The sequence below is a fragment of the Neolamprologus multifasciatus genome, chromosome 10, assembly GCF_963576455.1.
Source record: "Neolamprologus multifasciatus chromosome 10, fNeoMul1.2, whole genome shotgun sequence".
Lineage (NCBI taxonomy): Eukaryota > Metazoa > Chordata > Actinopteri > Cichliformes > Cichlidae > Neolamprologus > Neolamprologus multifasciatus.
Genome location: NC_140448.1, coordinates 13,696,916 through 13,715,236, shown reverse-complemented (window position 1 = coordinate 13,715,236; position 18,321 = coordinate 13,696,916). Strand labels below are relative to the sequence as shown.

General features: G+C 38.8%; 2 protein-coding genes across 4 annotated transcripts; both read right to left on the bottom strand.

Moving 5' to 3' along the window:
* Nucleotides 1-124: 124 nt before the first annotated feature.
* Nucleotides 125-9,034, bottom strand: LOC146509786 (V-type proton ATPase catalytic subunit A-like). 2 transcript variants are annotated; one of them, XM_085174964.1, is made up of 15 exons: nt 8,877-9,034; nt 8,231-8,339; nt 7,669-7,797; nt 7,292-7,506; nt 7,067-7,204; nt 6,836-6,987; nt 6,258-6,420; nt 6,023-6,131; nt 5,669-5,791; nt 3,457-3,571; nt 3,178-3,241; nt 2,872-3,075; nt 1,520-1,614; nt 1,183-1,354; nt 125-1,069 (listed from the first exon to the last, which is right to left on the bottom strand). In XM_085174964.1, the coding sequence occupies exons 2-15, from the start codon at nt 8,310-8,312 to the stop codon at nt 977-979; spliced, it is 1,854 nt and encodes a 617-aa protein (XP_085031090.1). In that variant the 5' UTR covers nt 8,313-8,339; nt 8,877-9,034; the 3' UTR covers nt 125-976. The 2 variants fall into 2 exon arrangements, with proteins under 2 accessions (XP_085031090.1, XP_085031091.1); XM_085174965.1 differs by lacking the exon at nt 8,877-9,034 and adding an exon at nt 8,475-8,851.
* Nucleotides 9,035-10,380: 1,346 nt separating this feature from the next.
* wasf3a (WASP family member 3a) lies at nt 10,381-16,340 on the bottom strand. Of its 2 annotated transcripts, none has more exons than XM_085174973.1 (9): nt 16,143-16,340; nt 14,765-14,967; nt 13,234-13,368; nt 12,979-13,132; nt 12,773-12,890; nt 12,497-12,681; nt 11,886-12,107; nt 11,502-11,806; nt 10,381-11,366 (listed from the first exon to the last, which is right to left on the bottom strand). In XM_085174973.1, exons 2-9 carry the CDS (start codon nt 14,895-14,897, stop codon nt 11,209-11,211), a joined length of 1,410 nt encoding a protein of 469 aa, XP_085031099.1. In that variant the 5' UTR covers nt 14,898-14,967; nt 16,143-16,340; the 3' UTR covers nt 10,381-11,208. The 2 variants fall into 2 exon arrangements, with proteins under 2 accessions (XP_085031099.1, XP_085031098.1); XM_085174972.1 differs by having other exon boundaries at nt 14,765-14,974; nt 16,143-16,339.
* Nucleotides 16,341-18,321: the final 1,981 nt, after the last annotated feature.

The window sequence follows — 18,321 nt, the reverse complement described above, 5'->3', positions numbered from 1 at the left end:
CAACACTGGTTTGTGCTGTGGTGACAAAATGTTCAGCTATAATACTGACCCCAATTAATGCTTTTTAAAGAAAACTAGTATGTTTGCAAATGCTATGTTGAAAATTAATTTGCTTTATTTAAAAAAAAAAAAAAAACACTGGAGAAAATGTTGACAAAACTTTAAATTTCATACAAGGGCTAATAATTCGCTGCTAATCTGTTCATATGTCTAAATCTATCTGCGCGCCATCTACAGTAACGAGTCCTTTATTGAATTGAGGTGTGCTTATAAGGTTGCACCAATGACCGATTCTTACATCAATTATCAAAATTTGTGTATGAAAGTTTGAAAGATTTCAAACTGCTGGTTTATGTTTTGAAAGAAATATGAGAAATAAAATCTTACTGAAACCATCTACTTTATCTATTTCCCATTTATTTAGGGAGACAATAATGTACCATAGACAAAACAGCAAGACTTCTTTTACAGCACAAACCAACAAACTCATTCATTCACATTTTACACATAATATCAAGTATATATTCCACAGCATCACAATCACACTTTAGAGGTAAGACGTGGAAGAACTCCTCACATCCCCTGAATACACTGCCTCTGTCCCTTTATCCACGTTCATGTTCCCATTTGATTAAATATCTGCATTGATCACTGTTACATCTGGGGGAAAGAGACATCAACTCTTTTTTCGCAGCTACTAGTGGAGTGCGAGTGCAGCACTTGATTGAAGTAATATTCTGAGACAGCCTAAGGGGATTTCAGTACTGTTTTTTTTATGAGTAAACTTGTCGAAAATCAGCAAAATGAAATACAATTTGTGTAGGTCATGGAATGTTTAAGGGGCATAAACATCAAGGAGAAAAAAAAAAGACTATGTGACTGTGGCAGACATTCAGAACATGGGCCAATCAGTCTTTACTATGTTGCACTGCACTGGGGTCTGGATATCTGAGAGACAGGCTGAAAGGTCGGAAACTCATTCCTCCAAGGTTCGGAAAGCATTCTGCATGTCCTCCAACAGTTGGGCGTAGTCTCCTTTGATCTTTGCTTCACCATCCTTGACAGGATCCTGAATGATACATGAAAGGCACAAAATCTTTTAAGGGGGTAGATGATCAATATGGCAAAGAAAAAACAAAACAAAACCAAACATCTCCTGCCACATGAGAAACAAATGTGTACCTTGAACTTCATGGAGCTGATCTTGTACAGGATCTCCCCCATGTTTTCCCTGATGATGGCCCAGGTGATTTTGTTGTCACTCTGAGCTGTGGACTCCACCGCATGTCGGGCCAGGTCGTAAAACGCTATCATGTTTGAGAGGATGCCAACAGTTTTGTAGAAGGGGCAAAACCTAAAAGAATATTTACACACATGTTGTTTAATACCTTTTCCTGTTTTCATGGGAATTACAGTAATATCATAAAATACAACATCCAAAATGCACAATTACAAGAGTCAACAGATTCTTTTAAGACTTTCAATGTAATCTGTCTAAATGTAAGTGCTTTGTATTCACCTGTCATAGGGAGTATAACCATTCTGCTGCAGATAGTCGTCCTTAATGAGCTTGGCAACTTCTAAAGTAATTTTATCAGTCTCAGCGAGTGAAGCCTGGGAACAAAACCAGATGAGTTCTTGTTATATAGTTTTTTAGTCATTGGCACATATTTTTTTTAGCATTCTACAGCGCTGACAGAAGAACCTTTTTTTTTTTAAAATTTACATATAATGCATCCACTAACTTGGCTTAGAAAAAATATATAAGAAAAGAGATTAAGCATTAGATTGCATTTGTTACACTGGGCCTTTTGTACCAACACATGTTCCTTCAGTCTCATGTACAAACTTCACTCTCTTCAATCTCCCACCTTCATCTGGTAAAACTGATCAACAGATCTAAACCTATTTAGAGTCCATAGTAACAGAGCTCGTAGAACTTCCAAAGCATTCAAACTGAATAAAAATTGTGATGATTAACATGAATTCATTGGTCATTAAAATGGACATAAAACACTACATGCATTAACGCTAATTTACACCTTTGAACACTACTTAAAAAACTGTCACAGATTAAACACTATCCGTGAAGCTGGATTTTAAAAAATGAGTGTTTGCAGTAGAGCATTTGTGGCGCCATCATGTGGCAGTACAGAATATTACTTCACTAAGTCAATTTGTTGGTTGCTGCCAATAGACTTACATTAGTCTATCAGTTTTTGTGGAAAACATGGAAACTAAAATGAAAAGCAGGGTCACTTTTGCACCGCCCTGGCAGTATTCAACAGAGGAGACATGCTCTGCCAGCTGATTATGTCACTCAGTCTGTAAACACAACACAACAATGGATAAACCAGTGCATTACCAAAAGGTGGATTCTCCCATTTGAGTGCATGTAGCTTAAAAAAAGAAAGTGATCGCAGCAGCCAGGGGCAACAGAAAAGTGACGCCCTTAAACTGTTTTAGTTTTAGTCTCTGAGTTTTATCCAGTATGTGACTAGTTAGCAAACACAAAATAATCAACTTTGTGACGTCATATTCTGTATCTCACAAGAAAACGCTATAATTATGTTAAAAATTTCAACTTTAAACATTTATTTTTTAAATTCAGCTTCAGAGGCAGAGTTTAATTTGTGACAATGTCTTTTAGAGTAGGGCTCAATACTGTAACCTAACATGCTTGTGTTTGGACAGTAGGAAAGAGATGGTGTGTCCAGAGAGACTCTGAGCATACAAACTCCACACATAAAGGAGCACAGACTGCACAGTGACGCAGTGGTTAGCACTGTTGCTTTATGGTAATGAAATTCTGGGTTCGATCCATCGAGCCGCTGGGGACAGTTTTAGACCATTTAATATAAACTGACTCACTTTGCCAACAAGCTGCACAATCTCAGCCAGGTCCTCTTCTTCCTGTAGAATCTCTTTTGCTTTTGTGCGAAGAGGAACAAACTCTGGGAAATGTTTGTCATAATATTCATCCAGAGCTCGTGTGTACTTGCTGTAGCTGATGAGCCAGTTTACAGACGGGAAGTGTTTTCTCTGAGCCAGCTTCTTGTCCAGCCCCCAGAACACCTACAAACAACAACAAAAACACAGGACAGTGTAAAAGAGAGACACTTTCACTTTAAGGTGAATTGGTCAAATGTTTGCATTAAGTTTCTACATTTTACTTACCTGAACGATTCCCAGTGTGGCTGAAGTGACAGGATCGGAGAAGTCTCCACCAGGAGGCGACACACTAAGGAGTTCACAGTATTAAAGGTAAAGTTTACTAATAAAATAATCACCTGCTGGATTATATTTAAAGGTTTCACATGAAAAACTTTACATTTTCTAACTAATTTTCCCACCGAAGCAATCTCAATATAACGACGTGCAGCAGTCAATGACCATCTACAGAATGTGCACAAACAAACAAAAAGCACAAACTTGCTTATATAAATGTGAACTCACGCTCCTACGATGCTGACGCTGCCTTCTCTCTCTGGATTTCCCAGGCACTTCACACGTCCAGCACGCTCATAGAAGGAAGCCAGTCTGGCGCCCAGGTAAGCCGGATACCCGCTGTCTGCAGCCAGCAACACAAAGGTAAATGCTTCACACGAGTTTACCTACTGTGTGACAGGGTCTTAACAAAATCTGAATGAACTGTACTATGAAGTGAGTTCAACATACCCAGCGTATCCTTCTGTTATCTGGACTCACTTACACTAGCACTGGTGCTAAGGATAAGCAGTCAGACAAAGCTAATTATCATCTTGCTAAGTTAACCCAGTGTTTCCTCTGCACGTTCACAGGAAAAGGGTGGTGTTGGCAACCAATCACAATCTTCTTCTTACTATAACAATCGCATTGTATGTATGTATGTATATATGCACCCCATCTCTTTCTTAATAGGTGGGCCAATCTGACGGAAACACGAACATTGCCACACACAATGCGATTATTAACATCTATATGTTTTTAAAACGATTTATTCATTGCAATTCTTCTCATTTTCATATATACCATTTTAATTTCAACATCCCAATATTATGCGATATTATGTTCTTACGTTTGCCTTTCTTTCAGCTGCAGCTCCAGTGTTGTTTAACATCTGAGAGTAAAGATTAAATAACTCAAACATGGGCTTAGACTACACACGAATTTGATTGAAGGTCTGCAAGTACAGTGTAGGCGTCCTGTTTTAGGATTGTATATTAAAACTTCTAGAACAATAAAACAATAGTACAATTGCAGCCCTACATAAAAGGGAAAAAATGTTTTGTCTAAGATAGGGATGCACCGATGCCGATACTGTAAAATGTGTGTGTACTCATACTCGTAAAAGTTAACCGATACCATGAACCGATACTAACTTATTTCATTAATCAGAGGGTGGCTTGTCATTTCTGTTGTAGTTTTTTAGATTGGTCACTAGGGGGACATCCCGCGCTAAACAGGCACAGGGTTAGACGAGTGAGACTGGCGGCTCCAGATAAAAAAGAGAAACTGGAGGCTGCTGTATAGGCTAAACAAAATGTCAGCAGTGTGGACCGGAACAGCCAACTTTAACTCAGGTTTTGGAAAAGCGATGAAAAATGTCAAGAGAAAATCCACGGGCAGTTAAAATAACAGAGGCTCTGACTCATTTTATTTCTCTGGATGACCAGCCAATGCCGGTCGTGGAAAGCATAGGATTGAACCGTCTTCTCAGCATACTCGAGCCGCGATATGAAATTGGACACTCTGCAATAATTTAAAAGTTTATTTTATTCTCAAACCTAATTTGTATTTATTTTATTCCAAACAGAAGTGTTTATTTATTATTCTGAAAGCTCGAGACAGTGCCCAATAGTTCAGTGATATTTTGTTAAATTACAATGTGGATACTCTGCAATAATTTAACAGAAGTGCTTATTTTTCACTTGAAATTTTTTTTGTGGTCATTTTTATTACGATTTTATTTTTTATCGGCAGAGAATAAAATAAAACCTGTCTTCCAATTCATTGCATTTGTGTGTGTGTGTGTGTGTGTGTGTGTGTGTGGTAGAAGTATCGATTTTTGTACTCAGTATCGGCAAGTACTCAGATCCAAGTATCGGTATCGTATCGGTTTGAAAAAATTGGTATCGTTGCATCCCTAGTCTAAGAATATATATTTATTACCAACGCTCATCAGGGAAACTGGTAAACATTAGACACTATTGAAAGACTTTAAACCCTGCTATCTCCACACAGATGTCCAAATGATCCTTCAGGAATAGTGACACTATTTTCTGGAGAACTGAATGGTCAGTAGGAGGTGACTTTTGTACCTGCTGATCTCTAATCTAGAACCAGAGCAGGTTAAATTCACAACATAAGTTACCTTGGCAGTATACCCTGGTAAGAAATAAACCACCTTCATAGTACAGAAACCCCAGAGCTAACCCTGAAGCTACCTAATGAAGTCCTGATTAATAGTACATCCTCACTAGTTAAATGAAAAAGAAAGTGCTTTAGAACATAAATCAAAATGGAATTAGTAAAGTAAACCGAATATATTACAAAAAAAAGCCCTGAAATAAACGTTACTGAACTACAGTAGCAGGTGACTTTTGTACCTGCTGATCTCTAATCTAGATCAGCAGGTACAAAACAAACAAACATGTTTTGAGATTTTGACTGTGACCACTGAACTCACCAGCAGGCATTTCAGCCAGTCTTCCAGAGATTTCTCTCAGAGCTTCGGCCCATCGAGACGTCGAATCAGCCATCATGCTCACATTGTAGCCCATATCTCTGAAGTATTCAGACAGTGTGATCCCTGCACAGGCAAAAGTTTGACATTTGATGACACTTTCAAAATACTGTGCAGGCAGAGGGAAAAAACAACAACAAAATACACACTAGCTCACTACTAGCTACTTTCATAAAGTTCTGAATAGGATTTTAGAGTGTTTTAAGTTTTTCAATTACTCTGAATTTTTTTTTTAAGTATGTAGTAAAAGTTAAGGTTAACAATGACTCAGTTCTCTATAACGTAGGCAGCTTATACCTGTGTAAATGGAAGCCTCTCTAGCAGCCACGGGCATGTTGGAGGTGTTAGCAACCAGCGCTGTTCTCTTCATGATGCTCTCAACTTTGCCGTCAACTTCCATAGTGAGCTAGTGGCAAGAGCAGTGTGAACAACAGCCTTAGTTAAGCGAGTCAAAAGTGATGCTGTAGTGCGTTTGTTACAGTAGACAGAAAAAAACTTAAATAACAAATTGAAAGCTTCGTAGTCTTCAAACCTCAGGAAAATCTCGCAGCACTTCAGACATTTCGTTTCCACGCTCTCCACAGCCGACATAGATGATGACATCACTGTTGGAGTACTTGGACAATGACTGCGAGATCACAGTCTTTCCACATCCAAAGGCTCCTGGTATAGCAGTAGTGCCACCCTGCACACAGCTGTAAAGCACAACAGCCACATGGTCTCACTATGTAATAAATAACTAAACAATCCACCAGTGAAAAACCCACTTTTCATAATATGTGATATGCAGTACTTGCAGTACCACCACCCACTGTAAGGCTTATGGGCTGCCCTAAATTAACACTATTGATAATGACTATAATCCTTTTTTTTATGGTTAAGTAATGGTTAATCCACCAGTATGTGCACGATTTTTAAACAAAATTATATTTTTAATGCTGAAAATAGTTTCAAATTTACTGATTTATAAAAAAGTTTGTTTTAAACATGTTTTTGAAAGATTGCAAAAATATTAGTGTTTTCTTGTTTTTATGACAGGCGGTTTAATAAATCTGTTAAGCGGCGTATATTAAATAAAGATGTCATAATGCACAGCAAATGAATACTCACGGGAAAAGTGCATCCAGAACTCTCTGGCCGGTCAGCAGTGGATGATTAGCTGGTAGTTTTTCTGTGACGGGGCGGACTTGTCGTACTGGCCACACTTGCACCATGCTGAGTTTCTCTTTAATGCCTTCAAACTCAAGCTCCAGAACCACATCCTGAATGCAAGAAAACCCCCAAAATCAGTTTTGTTTTTATCCAAAATAAAAAGCACTTTGTTTCAAATGCAACACTCACTGAAATGTCGTAGTTTCCAGGTGGAGCCAGGTAGGTTATGGTGCCTCTGCTACGAGGTGGAAGCATTAGCTTGTGTTTGATTAAGGAGTTTTCAAATACCATACCATAGATATCTCCACCAGTTACGTGACTGCCGACCTGGCGAGGGGATCACATTTTTGGTCAGCACACTTAAGAAGAAAAGACTTTGAAGGACTCATCACTGCAACAATGCGCCTTCCTTACCCGAAGGTTCTGCCCGGGCGTAAATTCCCATTTGTTGTCTCTGTTGAGAGCACCAATGTTTACTCCTCTTGGGATGTAAATACTGTTAGTGAGGTCATTGATGTCTTTTAGTGGGCGCTGGATACCGTCAAAGATGGAGCCCATGATACCCGGTCCCAGCTCTACTGACAGGGGCTTTCCAGTTCGCAGGACAGGGTCCCCGACAGACACGCCAGCTGTATGATCAAGTTAGGGTCACCAAACAAACCACCAAATGTCTGAAACATGTGATATCTGCCAAGCAGCCTTTCTTAATGCAATTCAGTCTGATTTGTTTTGTTTTTTTTACTTTTGATGTTTGACAAAAGAGGAACGAAACACGGCAGCAGAAAGGATACATGTCTCCTCGTAGACCTGGATAGTTGCCATGTCCCCTTCTAAACGGATAATTTCTCCCACCAGCTCACTGTGACCGACTCGAACCAGCTCATACATGGCTGCTCCTGCCATGGCGGTAGCTGTCACCACTGATGGCAATAGCAAGAAAGAAAATTACAGATACTGAAACGATTAAGAAACAATCAAAAGTTTAACTTGTTTATATTTTCAACTGGGACAATTTCAAAGAGATTATTAAGACAAAAATGACAAATGTTATAGCTTGAACATATGTGACAGACCAAAGATATCCTTAAGCAGAAGTCATGCAGTTCAGGATAACTATATACTCTACAGCTATGCAAGAGAGGCATTCTTTAGTGAGATTAGACATGTTTTATACCCAGTTTATACCCTGTTACCCCTGCTTGGTAATAACAGGAAATGTCATGATTTTGTCATCATGTGATCAACTTCCTTAATTTGTCAGCTACTTAGCTAAACATTGCAACCATACTATGTTTAACTACATTCAACCTGATAGATTCTAGCCATTTAAAAGGCAAGGAGAATAAACCAGACCTGGTCCAGAAACACCGTGTACATATCCAAACTGGCTTTCTCGGTCCTCATCCTGGATCTTGGGAAGTTTTGAGGTATCCATCTTGATAGTTTATATCTTACTAAATTCCTTGAGGGGCACACAGAGGACAAAATATGCTTTCAAGTCATTTTATAACACTCACACACAGTTTAAGACATCGTGCAATACTTAATCATTAGCCAGTGTAGAGTTATTGTATTATTATTATTTTTCCAGACTTACTTTAGATGCTAGTGTGACAGGGAGAATTATGCGAGCACTGTGACTTGGTGGTTTCTCTCATGAATGAATGACCACATCTAACAGTGTTAGGTCGTGAGCTAACTCTGCTAAAGCTTCATTTTCCTTCCATCAGATACTAAAGATGAGGTAAAATGAGTCAGCGCTGCCATTGCTGGCCAGATGGTAGCTTGTTTGTTCCTCCATACGGAAGGCTGAGAGTAAAGCTGATTTGAGCGTGTGCACGTATAAGTCAGGTGACTAGTTAGCACACACTAGCTATCTTCATCATCATCGTTCACAGTTTAAGCTAAACAAAGAATTTTACACTCGAAATTTGCCCCATAACTGAAAGGCAAGCTGGTGGGAATGTAAAACCCTACAAAGCCTGTATAAATACTATACCTTATTACAATGGTCAGCTGGTCCAGGTTTGTGTCTACTGTAGAAGACTGAGGAGGAGCTTCGTTGTGCTAATCACCTGCCAACCAGCACACTGTCACGGGACGAAAACATCTCCATTGCGGCTCAACTCGCTTCCTGTCTTGCAACGCTGGCAGTTATTACAGAGCCAACATGGCGTCTAACAGTTAACAGTTTCTCAAGTTCCGTTGAGCTACACTTTGGCATCGGGTGACCTCTGCTGGGTGTGAATGAATTTACAGGCCTCGTTGTTTCATTGTTTTCTTTATTTTATTAAATAGTTATATTCCATAATTAATTTAGCATTTTTAATATTATATTATATTTTTTATTGAAACTATGATATAGCCTATAAAATTAAAGCTGAAAATTGGTTGTAGAATTAAAAACGGTTTTGGTTTCTGTAACTTAAGTGGCTGTAAAGTTGATTTGGTTGCAGTTTTGAGAGCACAAACTTTTGAATCACCTCATTATCCTTCCAGGTACTTACTTACTTTCACAGTAATTTTTTTTTCATTCCTTATTTAAATATCGCCTAATTATTGTTCAAAAACTGGTAATTAAATGAAGAAAAAAAATTTGAGTGCAAGGCAGTGTTACCAGTTTTGGTGCGTTCAAATTCAAATTTCAAATTCAAATTTTATTTGTCACATACACAGTCATACACAGTACGATATGCAGTGAAATGCTTAGACAACTGCTCGTGACCTAAAGAGAAAAAAAAGAAGAAGAAAAGGCTATGAATAAGATAGGAAATAAATATGAAAAATTAAAAAGGGTAAATTTAACTAGGAATGAATAAAATAAAATAAAATAAAATATAAAAATTAAAGTTAAAAATGAAATAACTGTACAACACAAATTAGAATGAAGGGTAAATTTAACTGGGAAAGAATAAGATAAAATATATAAATTATACGTTCATATGAAGTCCTTTAATGATTTGCACATTTGCACATTGACTGTTTTGATTATCATTTTTTTATGTACTTAAATTTACATATCACTTTAGTTCTCAGTTGATCAGTGAATTTAGGCATCTTGTGTCTCTTTGTGATCATTTACTTGTAATTTTGATTTTGTTGTGTATTATATTACTCCTTTTTGTCTGATAGAGGTCATTTTCCATCATTTTGTAGTCATTGTGTGACCATATTTTCGTGTCTCTGCTCAAATTCTATGATATTCTGTCTGATTTTGCCTGTTTTTAATCTCTTTGTAGCCACTCTATAACTCTTTTTGGCTACTTTGTATGTCTGCAGGGTTGTTTAGGTCATTTTTGTCTTTACGGTCATTCAAAGTCATTATGTGTATTCATCATATGTCTCTACAACATATTTTTGACCCACTGGCCCGTCCCCATTAAGGTTGTGCAAAAATCTATAAATCATTTTCAAGTGGGTTTTGACCTCTAGTATCTAGTGGAGTTTAAGTTAAAAAGTAAAAAGTAAAAAAGAAAAAAGACAAGGACTTAATGATAGCTTGATTCTTTTGCTAATTTGGAAAGTTTATTGATATATCAGTATTTGTAAAGACACATCACAACAAATAGAATTAATGTCAGACATGATACCTTCATACACACAATCAGAACTGAGAAATTGTTACAACTTGAGGTAGCTATTACAAAACTAATGGAATTAAGTGTGACATTAGGAAGATTAAATTAAAACAAAAACCCTTGAATCTTTCAATATTATGGTATGATTCCGTGCTTGTTTATATCACAGCACATAACTTGTCTTAGTAGAGAAAGCACAGGCTTGCTCTACTTGTGTGTTTGAGTGTTTGAGCTGGCTAGTTAGGTAGTGTGCCAATGAGCCAGCATGCCTAATACAAAGACCTCGAAACTGAAGAAGCTATGTGGAGGTCAGCCAATGGTAACATGTATTATTTATACCTATGCTTTTCTTACACTGAAATGCTCTCCGCTGGGATGCTGCTGGACAAAGATAGGAGGTCATCACGTAAGGACATTTTGCTAGAACAAGCAGTATACAGAGACAATCTTAAGAAACTAATGGGTCACATTTCCAACTGTGTGATTTATCACACACTGACTCTGTTTTGAAATGAGGATATTTACCTGTTACAAAACAAACTGGTGCAAACTGTGTAGATGTGCTAGATTAGTGGTTCAGTTGCTCATGAAATATTTATTATGAAAGTAGAAATAAAAGCCACAAGGTAGAGGTATTTTGGCAGTAGTGGCTTGGTAAAAAGACTCCACTAGATGGAGCTAGATGGAGTGTTTCACAGTTTTCTTTCATCTGTGCTGAAGATCCAGCGGAGAAAATACCAATTCAGTGTTTTGTCAGTCCGACCACTCATTCTCATCGAGCTCAGAGTCCTCCTCAGAGTCGCTGTACTCAACTGCAATGCGTCGGGAAAGGATGGTGGCTACGTCGTTCCCCACCGGCTCCCGCTTGCTCTGCTGCTCCTGCTGCTCTTGGACTTTCTTCAACTGGATGCCTAATGAGGGCACACACATGTAGAGAGAGGACAGAATATTATATGTCTGTATTGCACAGAGTGTTAGCTGCTCACATCTGTGCTCATCTGACCCGCTGGAAGCAATGCCAACTGCGTCTAAGCACGCTGACTCACCCATGCGGATGGCAGACAGCAGGTCACTTCTTGCGTCTCTCACAGGTTTGGTCTCACGTCTGCAGCCTTCACTGTGTCCCGCTAGGTGTGAGGGTGCAGATGGCGGAGGGAGAGGAGGAGGTGGGGGACCTGGGGGTGGAGGGACCGTGTGATTCCCCGGAGGAGGTATTGGTGGGAGTGGGCAGCCCGGGCCCGCGTGCCCAACGCCATTATGTGGCGCTGGAGGATGTGCACCCAGTGGAAAACCAAAGGCTGTCTGGGCTGATGGGATTGGAGGACCGGGGGCAGGAGGTGGTGGGATAGACCTGTGTGACAGTAAAAGAAAGAGGATTAAGTTGCAGATGCTCAAAAAGAGTATATTATATTTCAATTTCTCTCACATACTTGTAATCTGCAGGGAGACGAATTGAACCGTTCATTCGGTCTGCAGCACGAGGCTCTGCTGCGGCATAGGTTACTCTCTTGTAGTTGACATCAATGCTTTGGTATTCATGCTCCACAGGTGGTGAGGGATGCGTGTTCCCAGGAACGTAATCGTGAGACTTGGCAGAGTTACAAGCAGCATGGGCAGGCACTGGAGGGATGGGGTAATCTAAGAGGTCAGGCCTGGATAAATGGTAAAAGAGAGTTTGTCATGCAGATGCAGATCCAGATGGTAGATTTGTTGTTACAATATCAAAGCCGACGCTTTACACAACAAAGATATTACAATTTGGGTCACAAGGTCCTATTTGTGAAAACGAATCCACCCCTCCTTTTGGGCACACACACACACACACACACACACACACCCATCTGCTAAGTTTTATTTTAAAAGTATCAGAAATCTACAATAATTTTACAAATTTCTCCATAAAAATACAACTAGAATAAAATAAGATCTACATCATTAGTCCCAAAGTTGGGAAGTTCTTTAATTCCCTCTGTAGCGTTGTATCATACAGAAAAATGCATTGAAAACCTATCCAAAACACAATCTTGGTAGCTTCTCTAACCTCCCATCTGGCGAAAGGGAGCCCTCACAGGATGCTCCTCGCCTGAGACTCTGTGGATGTCTGTGATCTGGACGGAGCTCTTTATCAAACGCCATCATGTTCCACTCCTGCCTGCGGTTTCGTGCCTTTCTGACCTTCTTCACCTCACGCTGAATGGTGCTGCTGTCCACACATCGCTTCTGTTCCTGCAGAAACAACAGGAATACAGAGTTTGAGTAAGCAGTCAGTAAGTAAATACGTAAATGCGTAAACAAGATGGGTAAAATGCACTCTGACCCTATGCCTCCGCCTTTCTTTCCTCTTCTCCTCTGTGTCCTGAAGCATTTTCTCTTTCCACAGGTCAAAAAAGTATGACGGGTCAGAGTAGTATTTCATTGCATCAGTAGAATCCTCTCTGTATTTAAAAACCAATTTCCAACATTAACTGAAGACAGATATCTAACTTTAGAACAGTAAAAAAAGAAAGAAAAACAGTGCAGCACCTGTAAGCAGTGAGGTTGCTGAGAGGAGGAGGTCTGTCACTGCTGTTGTACATGTCGGCTACAGCACTAGGAAGGCTGCTCTTGGATAAAACCTGCTGGTCCTGGACACTCGAGCTTCTGAAGCCCTTCCTCGTGTTTATGTCTTGAAGGGAAACTTTAAAAAAGAAAAATTAAGGAGGAAAGTTTGATATAAAGCGTGTAGGAATAACCATAGCAACAAACAGAAGAAGATTCACTGATACCCAATGAACTAACCCTCCTCCACACTGGAGTCTAGTTGGGTGACTTTGATGGCCAAGCGGTCAATTCGATCCTGAAGAGAGTTTGCGCGCACGTAAAAGGTGTTGGCTTCATTAAAAAGCTCCCCGAAAACATTTTCTGCATGCTTACCTGCAGCCAGAGCAAGAAAGCGGGAGAGAATAGAGGAAAAGCAATAAATGGAAAGGTGTGTCAAATCTCAATAACATTTAAAAGATAATGGCACCTTAAAGGCAGAGTGTTGATATCAACTATCTAAATTAAACTGCTCAAAATGTTTGTTTCCATTCCACAGTCAGGGGCACATTTCAAACAGCTCTAGTCTGCTTAATGTAAAAGCTATAATTAGACTGCCTGTGTTTGTGTCTCCACGCCCAGTTACTTTCCATCTTATCGTGCTGTTGTACAAATCTGTACGCTAAGCTCTAAGCTTCGGTAAGTTTACTAATCGCACACACACACACACACACACACACACACACACACACACACACACACACACACACACACACACGGATGTACAAACTATCAAAGGATATGTTCTAGGATACAGACATTGCAACAGCATGTTTAACATTAACCACTGTACTTCTGCACAAACCTGTGTACAGAGTGAAATGCATTTTAACAACGACTGCAACAAATCACACACTGACAAATGTGATACCCTTAAAATATGTTCTTTGTTTGTTTCTCCCCTCATTCAAAGCCAGCAATTAAGTGACACTCTTATCTGATAATCCCTTTTAAAGGATTAAGAAAACATAAGCACTCCCATGACATAGAGGGTATATGTCAATAAGTCAAATTATTATCCCCAGAAAACTCAATGCGCATTGTGTTGTGTTACAGGACTGATATACACTATGTAGCCAACGGATTAGGTCACACCTCTTAATCTTTGAATTTGGGTATTTTCAGTCCCACTGCCACCGATGTATAAATTCAAGCATTAAGCAGTCTTCAAAAGTGTCAATCCTCCTAAAGAATTTGAGTGTGGTGCTACAACAGGATGTTACTGTTACAAAAAGTCAGTTTTTGAAATGCCTTCTTTCCTAAATACTCCACGATCATTTGTAAGTGGCATGTAAATTTACAGAGCAGGGAGAAAGTGCAGAGCTCCAAAGCTCCTCTAGCATTAACATCAGCACAAAAACTGCGCTGGGAGCTTCATGGCCTGAGTTTCAATGGCTGAGCAGCTCCTCTAGAAGTAAGGTGTAGGAGGCCAAGTACTTTGGTCCATATTATGTATTAGTTGTGACAAATTGATCTGTTAAATGCATAATAAATCAAGCTAAAAATCACTGTGTGCAAATTAGTTTCCCACCCCATCACTTCTAACGATCTTTCACAACGTGAAGTAATTATGCCCTGAATATTTAAATAGTTTAGGTTTTTTATTGTATAATTTTCCTTATGATTTAAATTTCGATTTGCTTAATAGTGGCAACACCTTGGTTGCATGTAATGAGCACAGGTTAAAGACACATTGATATTTTATTCTGAATCTGATCAACTGTAAGCTTACTCAGACTGCTGAGCTGTCGAATTATAGCGGACAGCGTGTTGTTGGTTACACATTCCAGCTCGTTGCCAACCCCATCAGGCACGGCACTGTGGCACAGGTGCCGAGGCTCAATGTTCCTCTTCACCAGAGGCATGACCCTTCTCACATCTCCCCAGCTGCTTGGAGTCAGAGGACAGATCTGACAGCTCACTGCTTACTGCAACCTGTGGACTAGAACAATCAACATATTAATGCACAAAGTCGACACAGTCACTAATGTTCTCAAATTAAGTTAATAATTTCACTTTAAATGTGTCTTTATTTTTAAAAAGCAACCCTGTAATGCATAATGCACAATGCATTAGTATGCTTGTTAGCTTTCCATGCTTTTACAATTTAAAAAGTGTGTGGGGAATGTGTAATAGAGAGACAAATTAAAAATGACACCTTTGAGGGTTTTTTTTTTTTCAATATTTGCTGCTTTGTACATTGGGCCACTTGCTGTTGAATGTCCCAGTTTATCACTACCTGTCAAAGTGGTACGCCTATTGTATGTAATTGTCCATTTTTGCAAAGAGGTTAACGTACTCGCTGCAACATCTGTTTTATTCAGGAACCTTATTGTGACAAAAGGGGAGCTAACACAGGCACTGTGCGACTGTTTTTTAAGCGAATTTGCATTCCTGTTTACACATCTATATCAGATGAAAACAAGGGATGGCCATGCCAGCACATTGTTAATATTGGTAACAACAAGAACATAAACTACCATATGTAATTTTAACAGCTGTTTTTGCAGCTCTGAAGCTCAAAGAAAATGTTAAATTATGGAGTGGATGCTCATTTAATGCTTGACTGACACTGAGGGAATGATTTTGATGTAGCATCAGAGGTCCATTCTTCAATTCCCAAAAAACTACAGGCTTATTATCAATTAATTTTAGCTCAGCCTCTTGTATTTATTTATGATCAATTAATAACCAATAACTGAATGGACAAAGGACAAAAGGACTGCTTTGTAGCATGTTCATGTTAAAACTTTGTGACCTTGGAAAATACAACTTTTATTTGTCCTCCTTAAACTGCTTTAGCTTTAGCTGGACCATATAACCCAGGCTTCCTATTTAGACAGGTAACATTTAATAAAAGTTCACTGAAACAACAAAGTGATTACTTAAAATACAAAACTGTTCAATTCTATGATAACGTTGTATTTTAAAAAATGTTTTCAATCACAGAATCTGGGGGGTGGGAGTATGATGTTTCAGTTTTTAAAATGATTTTATTAATTACTTGTACAGGGAAAAAAAAGTTTTTTTTTATACTAATACAGAAAACACAACCTGTAACAACAGACCTACATTAGCAGCAGCCGAAAACTTGGTCATGATTGTCCTACCATAGAATAGCTTTAGCGTTGGCTTGCCGGTTGGCTCGTTTTGTTCACGTCAGCACGCAGGGAAGAAGCTGTCAAAGTCGAGTCCAAGCTGTTTCCTCCAAATTAAACAGACTATTTGCTGGCCTGCTGCATTCTGTAGTGTACTTTACGTTGACAGTCATCTCTGCAGGGCGGAGTTCACTCTGAAAACAAATCTCCGGTCCAAATCACAGCTTGAGCCATGAGGGGATTTAGTCAGCAGATTACTCCTGTCATCCAATCACAGTCGCCATGGCATCCAGTATTTTATTTCAGGATGTATTAGTCCTATTTTTAAGGGCCACAAGTCAACCTTCTATGAATCGGATATTCGTGTGCCAACCTCAAGTTTTTGACATCAAATCAAGACCGAATGAAAAGTTTAACTTTAGTGTGACACAGACACAAGTACGCCATTAATCACTTTTTGATAAGCAGTAAAAATTTTTATTGACAGTTTTAACACAGTGATTAATTAGCAGAAAATTTAAATATATACAGTGGTTAAAATTTGCATAGCATTCTCAATTCTAAGGGTTCGTTTTGTGCATTCTTTAACTTTCGCTCCTTATGTTTTTGTGTGTATGGGTGTCTGTTGTGTGTGTGTTATCACTTCACTTCAGATCAACTACTTGGCATAAACAGGAGTGTGTCGGTCCCCTTTTAGGCTATTAACATCACAGTAGGAATGACCTGGATTAAGAGTGAAATGAGACACTCAGAATTTTATTTGAAAGCTACACACACACACACACCAACACACACACACACACACACACACACACACACACACACACACACACACACACACACACACACACACACACACACACACACAGATATACTGTTTTTTTTCTCACAGATGGCATAATCTGTCCTGTGGGAGGGAGTACTGTAACCCACATATCAGGGCTTAAACCTTTTTAAGTAGCACACTGTGAAATTATGATTCAGTTATTACAGGAGCATACCCTATTCTGAGACATTGTCTAATCCAGCTGTCTCAATGCAGTTTGTACAAGTGATAGTTTAAAGTTAACTCCTTATTTTTGCTTTCTTTTTTTGTCCAGATTGAGCAAATTTTTTAAAATATAGAGGAAGAATTGAGATGAAGAAAAGGAAGGAGGCAATGATATATATATATTTATATTGTGATGTACAATTCACAAATGACAACAAATAAATAAAAGTATAAATACATTTTAAAGGTGGTTCTTTGTCATCTTGCGATGTCTTTTCCAGTTGCTGTGGAATAACTGCCTCTCTGGGGCAATGAATTGCTTGCTTGCTGCAGTCCTGATGAGTGACAAAGGTTTGTCACTCATCATTCCCTGGTAACTATCAGACCAGAGCTCTGTCACCTGACCTGAAGCGCTTGCTGTCTAATACATGTGCACGGGGTAGCTCATTATTGAATCTGTAATTTTTCATGTATATTTTTTGTTAAAGTGTTTCATGGTTCGCAGAAAACTTCACCAAGACACATAGAGTTTCATGTTCTTTTTGTCTCTAGAGGGCACTGAAGCATTACTTTTTTCCAGCCTCCTGTAGAGTCTTTTACGGAAGAGTAGTCTGAGGGTAGCACTGCCACTCTTTACATGATAAATATTTCCTTTTAAAATAAAAGGTGCTGACAGCTGGTTCCTCAATATGAGTATCCAGGCTCGTTCACTGTGACATATCCCAACACTTGCTCTGAATGCTTTTTTTTATTTGAGTTTTGGGGCTAATTGAAGTTTGGGGGTTGCAGCTCTCCTTGGTGTTGGTCTAATTCTTTCTGGGTCTGCACCACAAAATAACGATTCTCATGTATTGCCTCATTGTCTCATGCTGTATACATTCTGATTACATTAATGTAATGGTATACTCTTTTTTTTTTTTGCTGTATTTATTAGTCGTAGCCACTCAAATGCACAGTAATATATAATTTTGAGCCACCCATCTCTTTCTTTTTTGGTTTTGATTCCAAGGAGTCAGACTTTTTTTTAATTAAAAAAAGAAATTCTTTAGCAATAGTTCCCCAGGTTTTCTGAAGGTCTTTCAAAGTTTTCTTCTTCTCTTTTTTACTGACACCAGTTGCATTTTTTACAGTCTTTGTATCTGACTAATTAAAGGGGATTTTGGTTTGTTTATTTCTTTCTCTTTATTTGTTATGCCACTT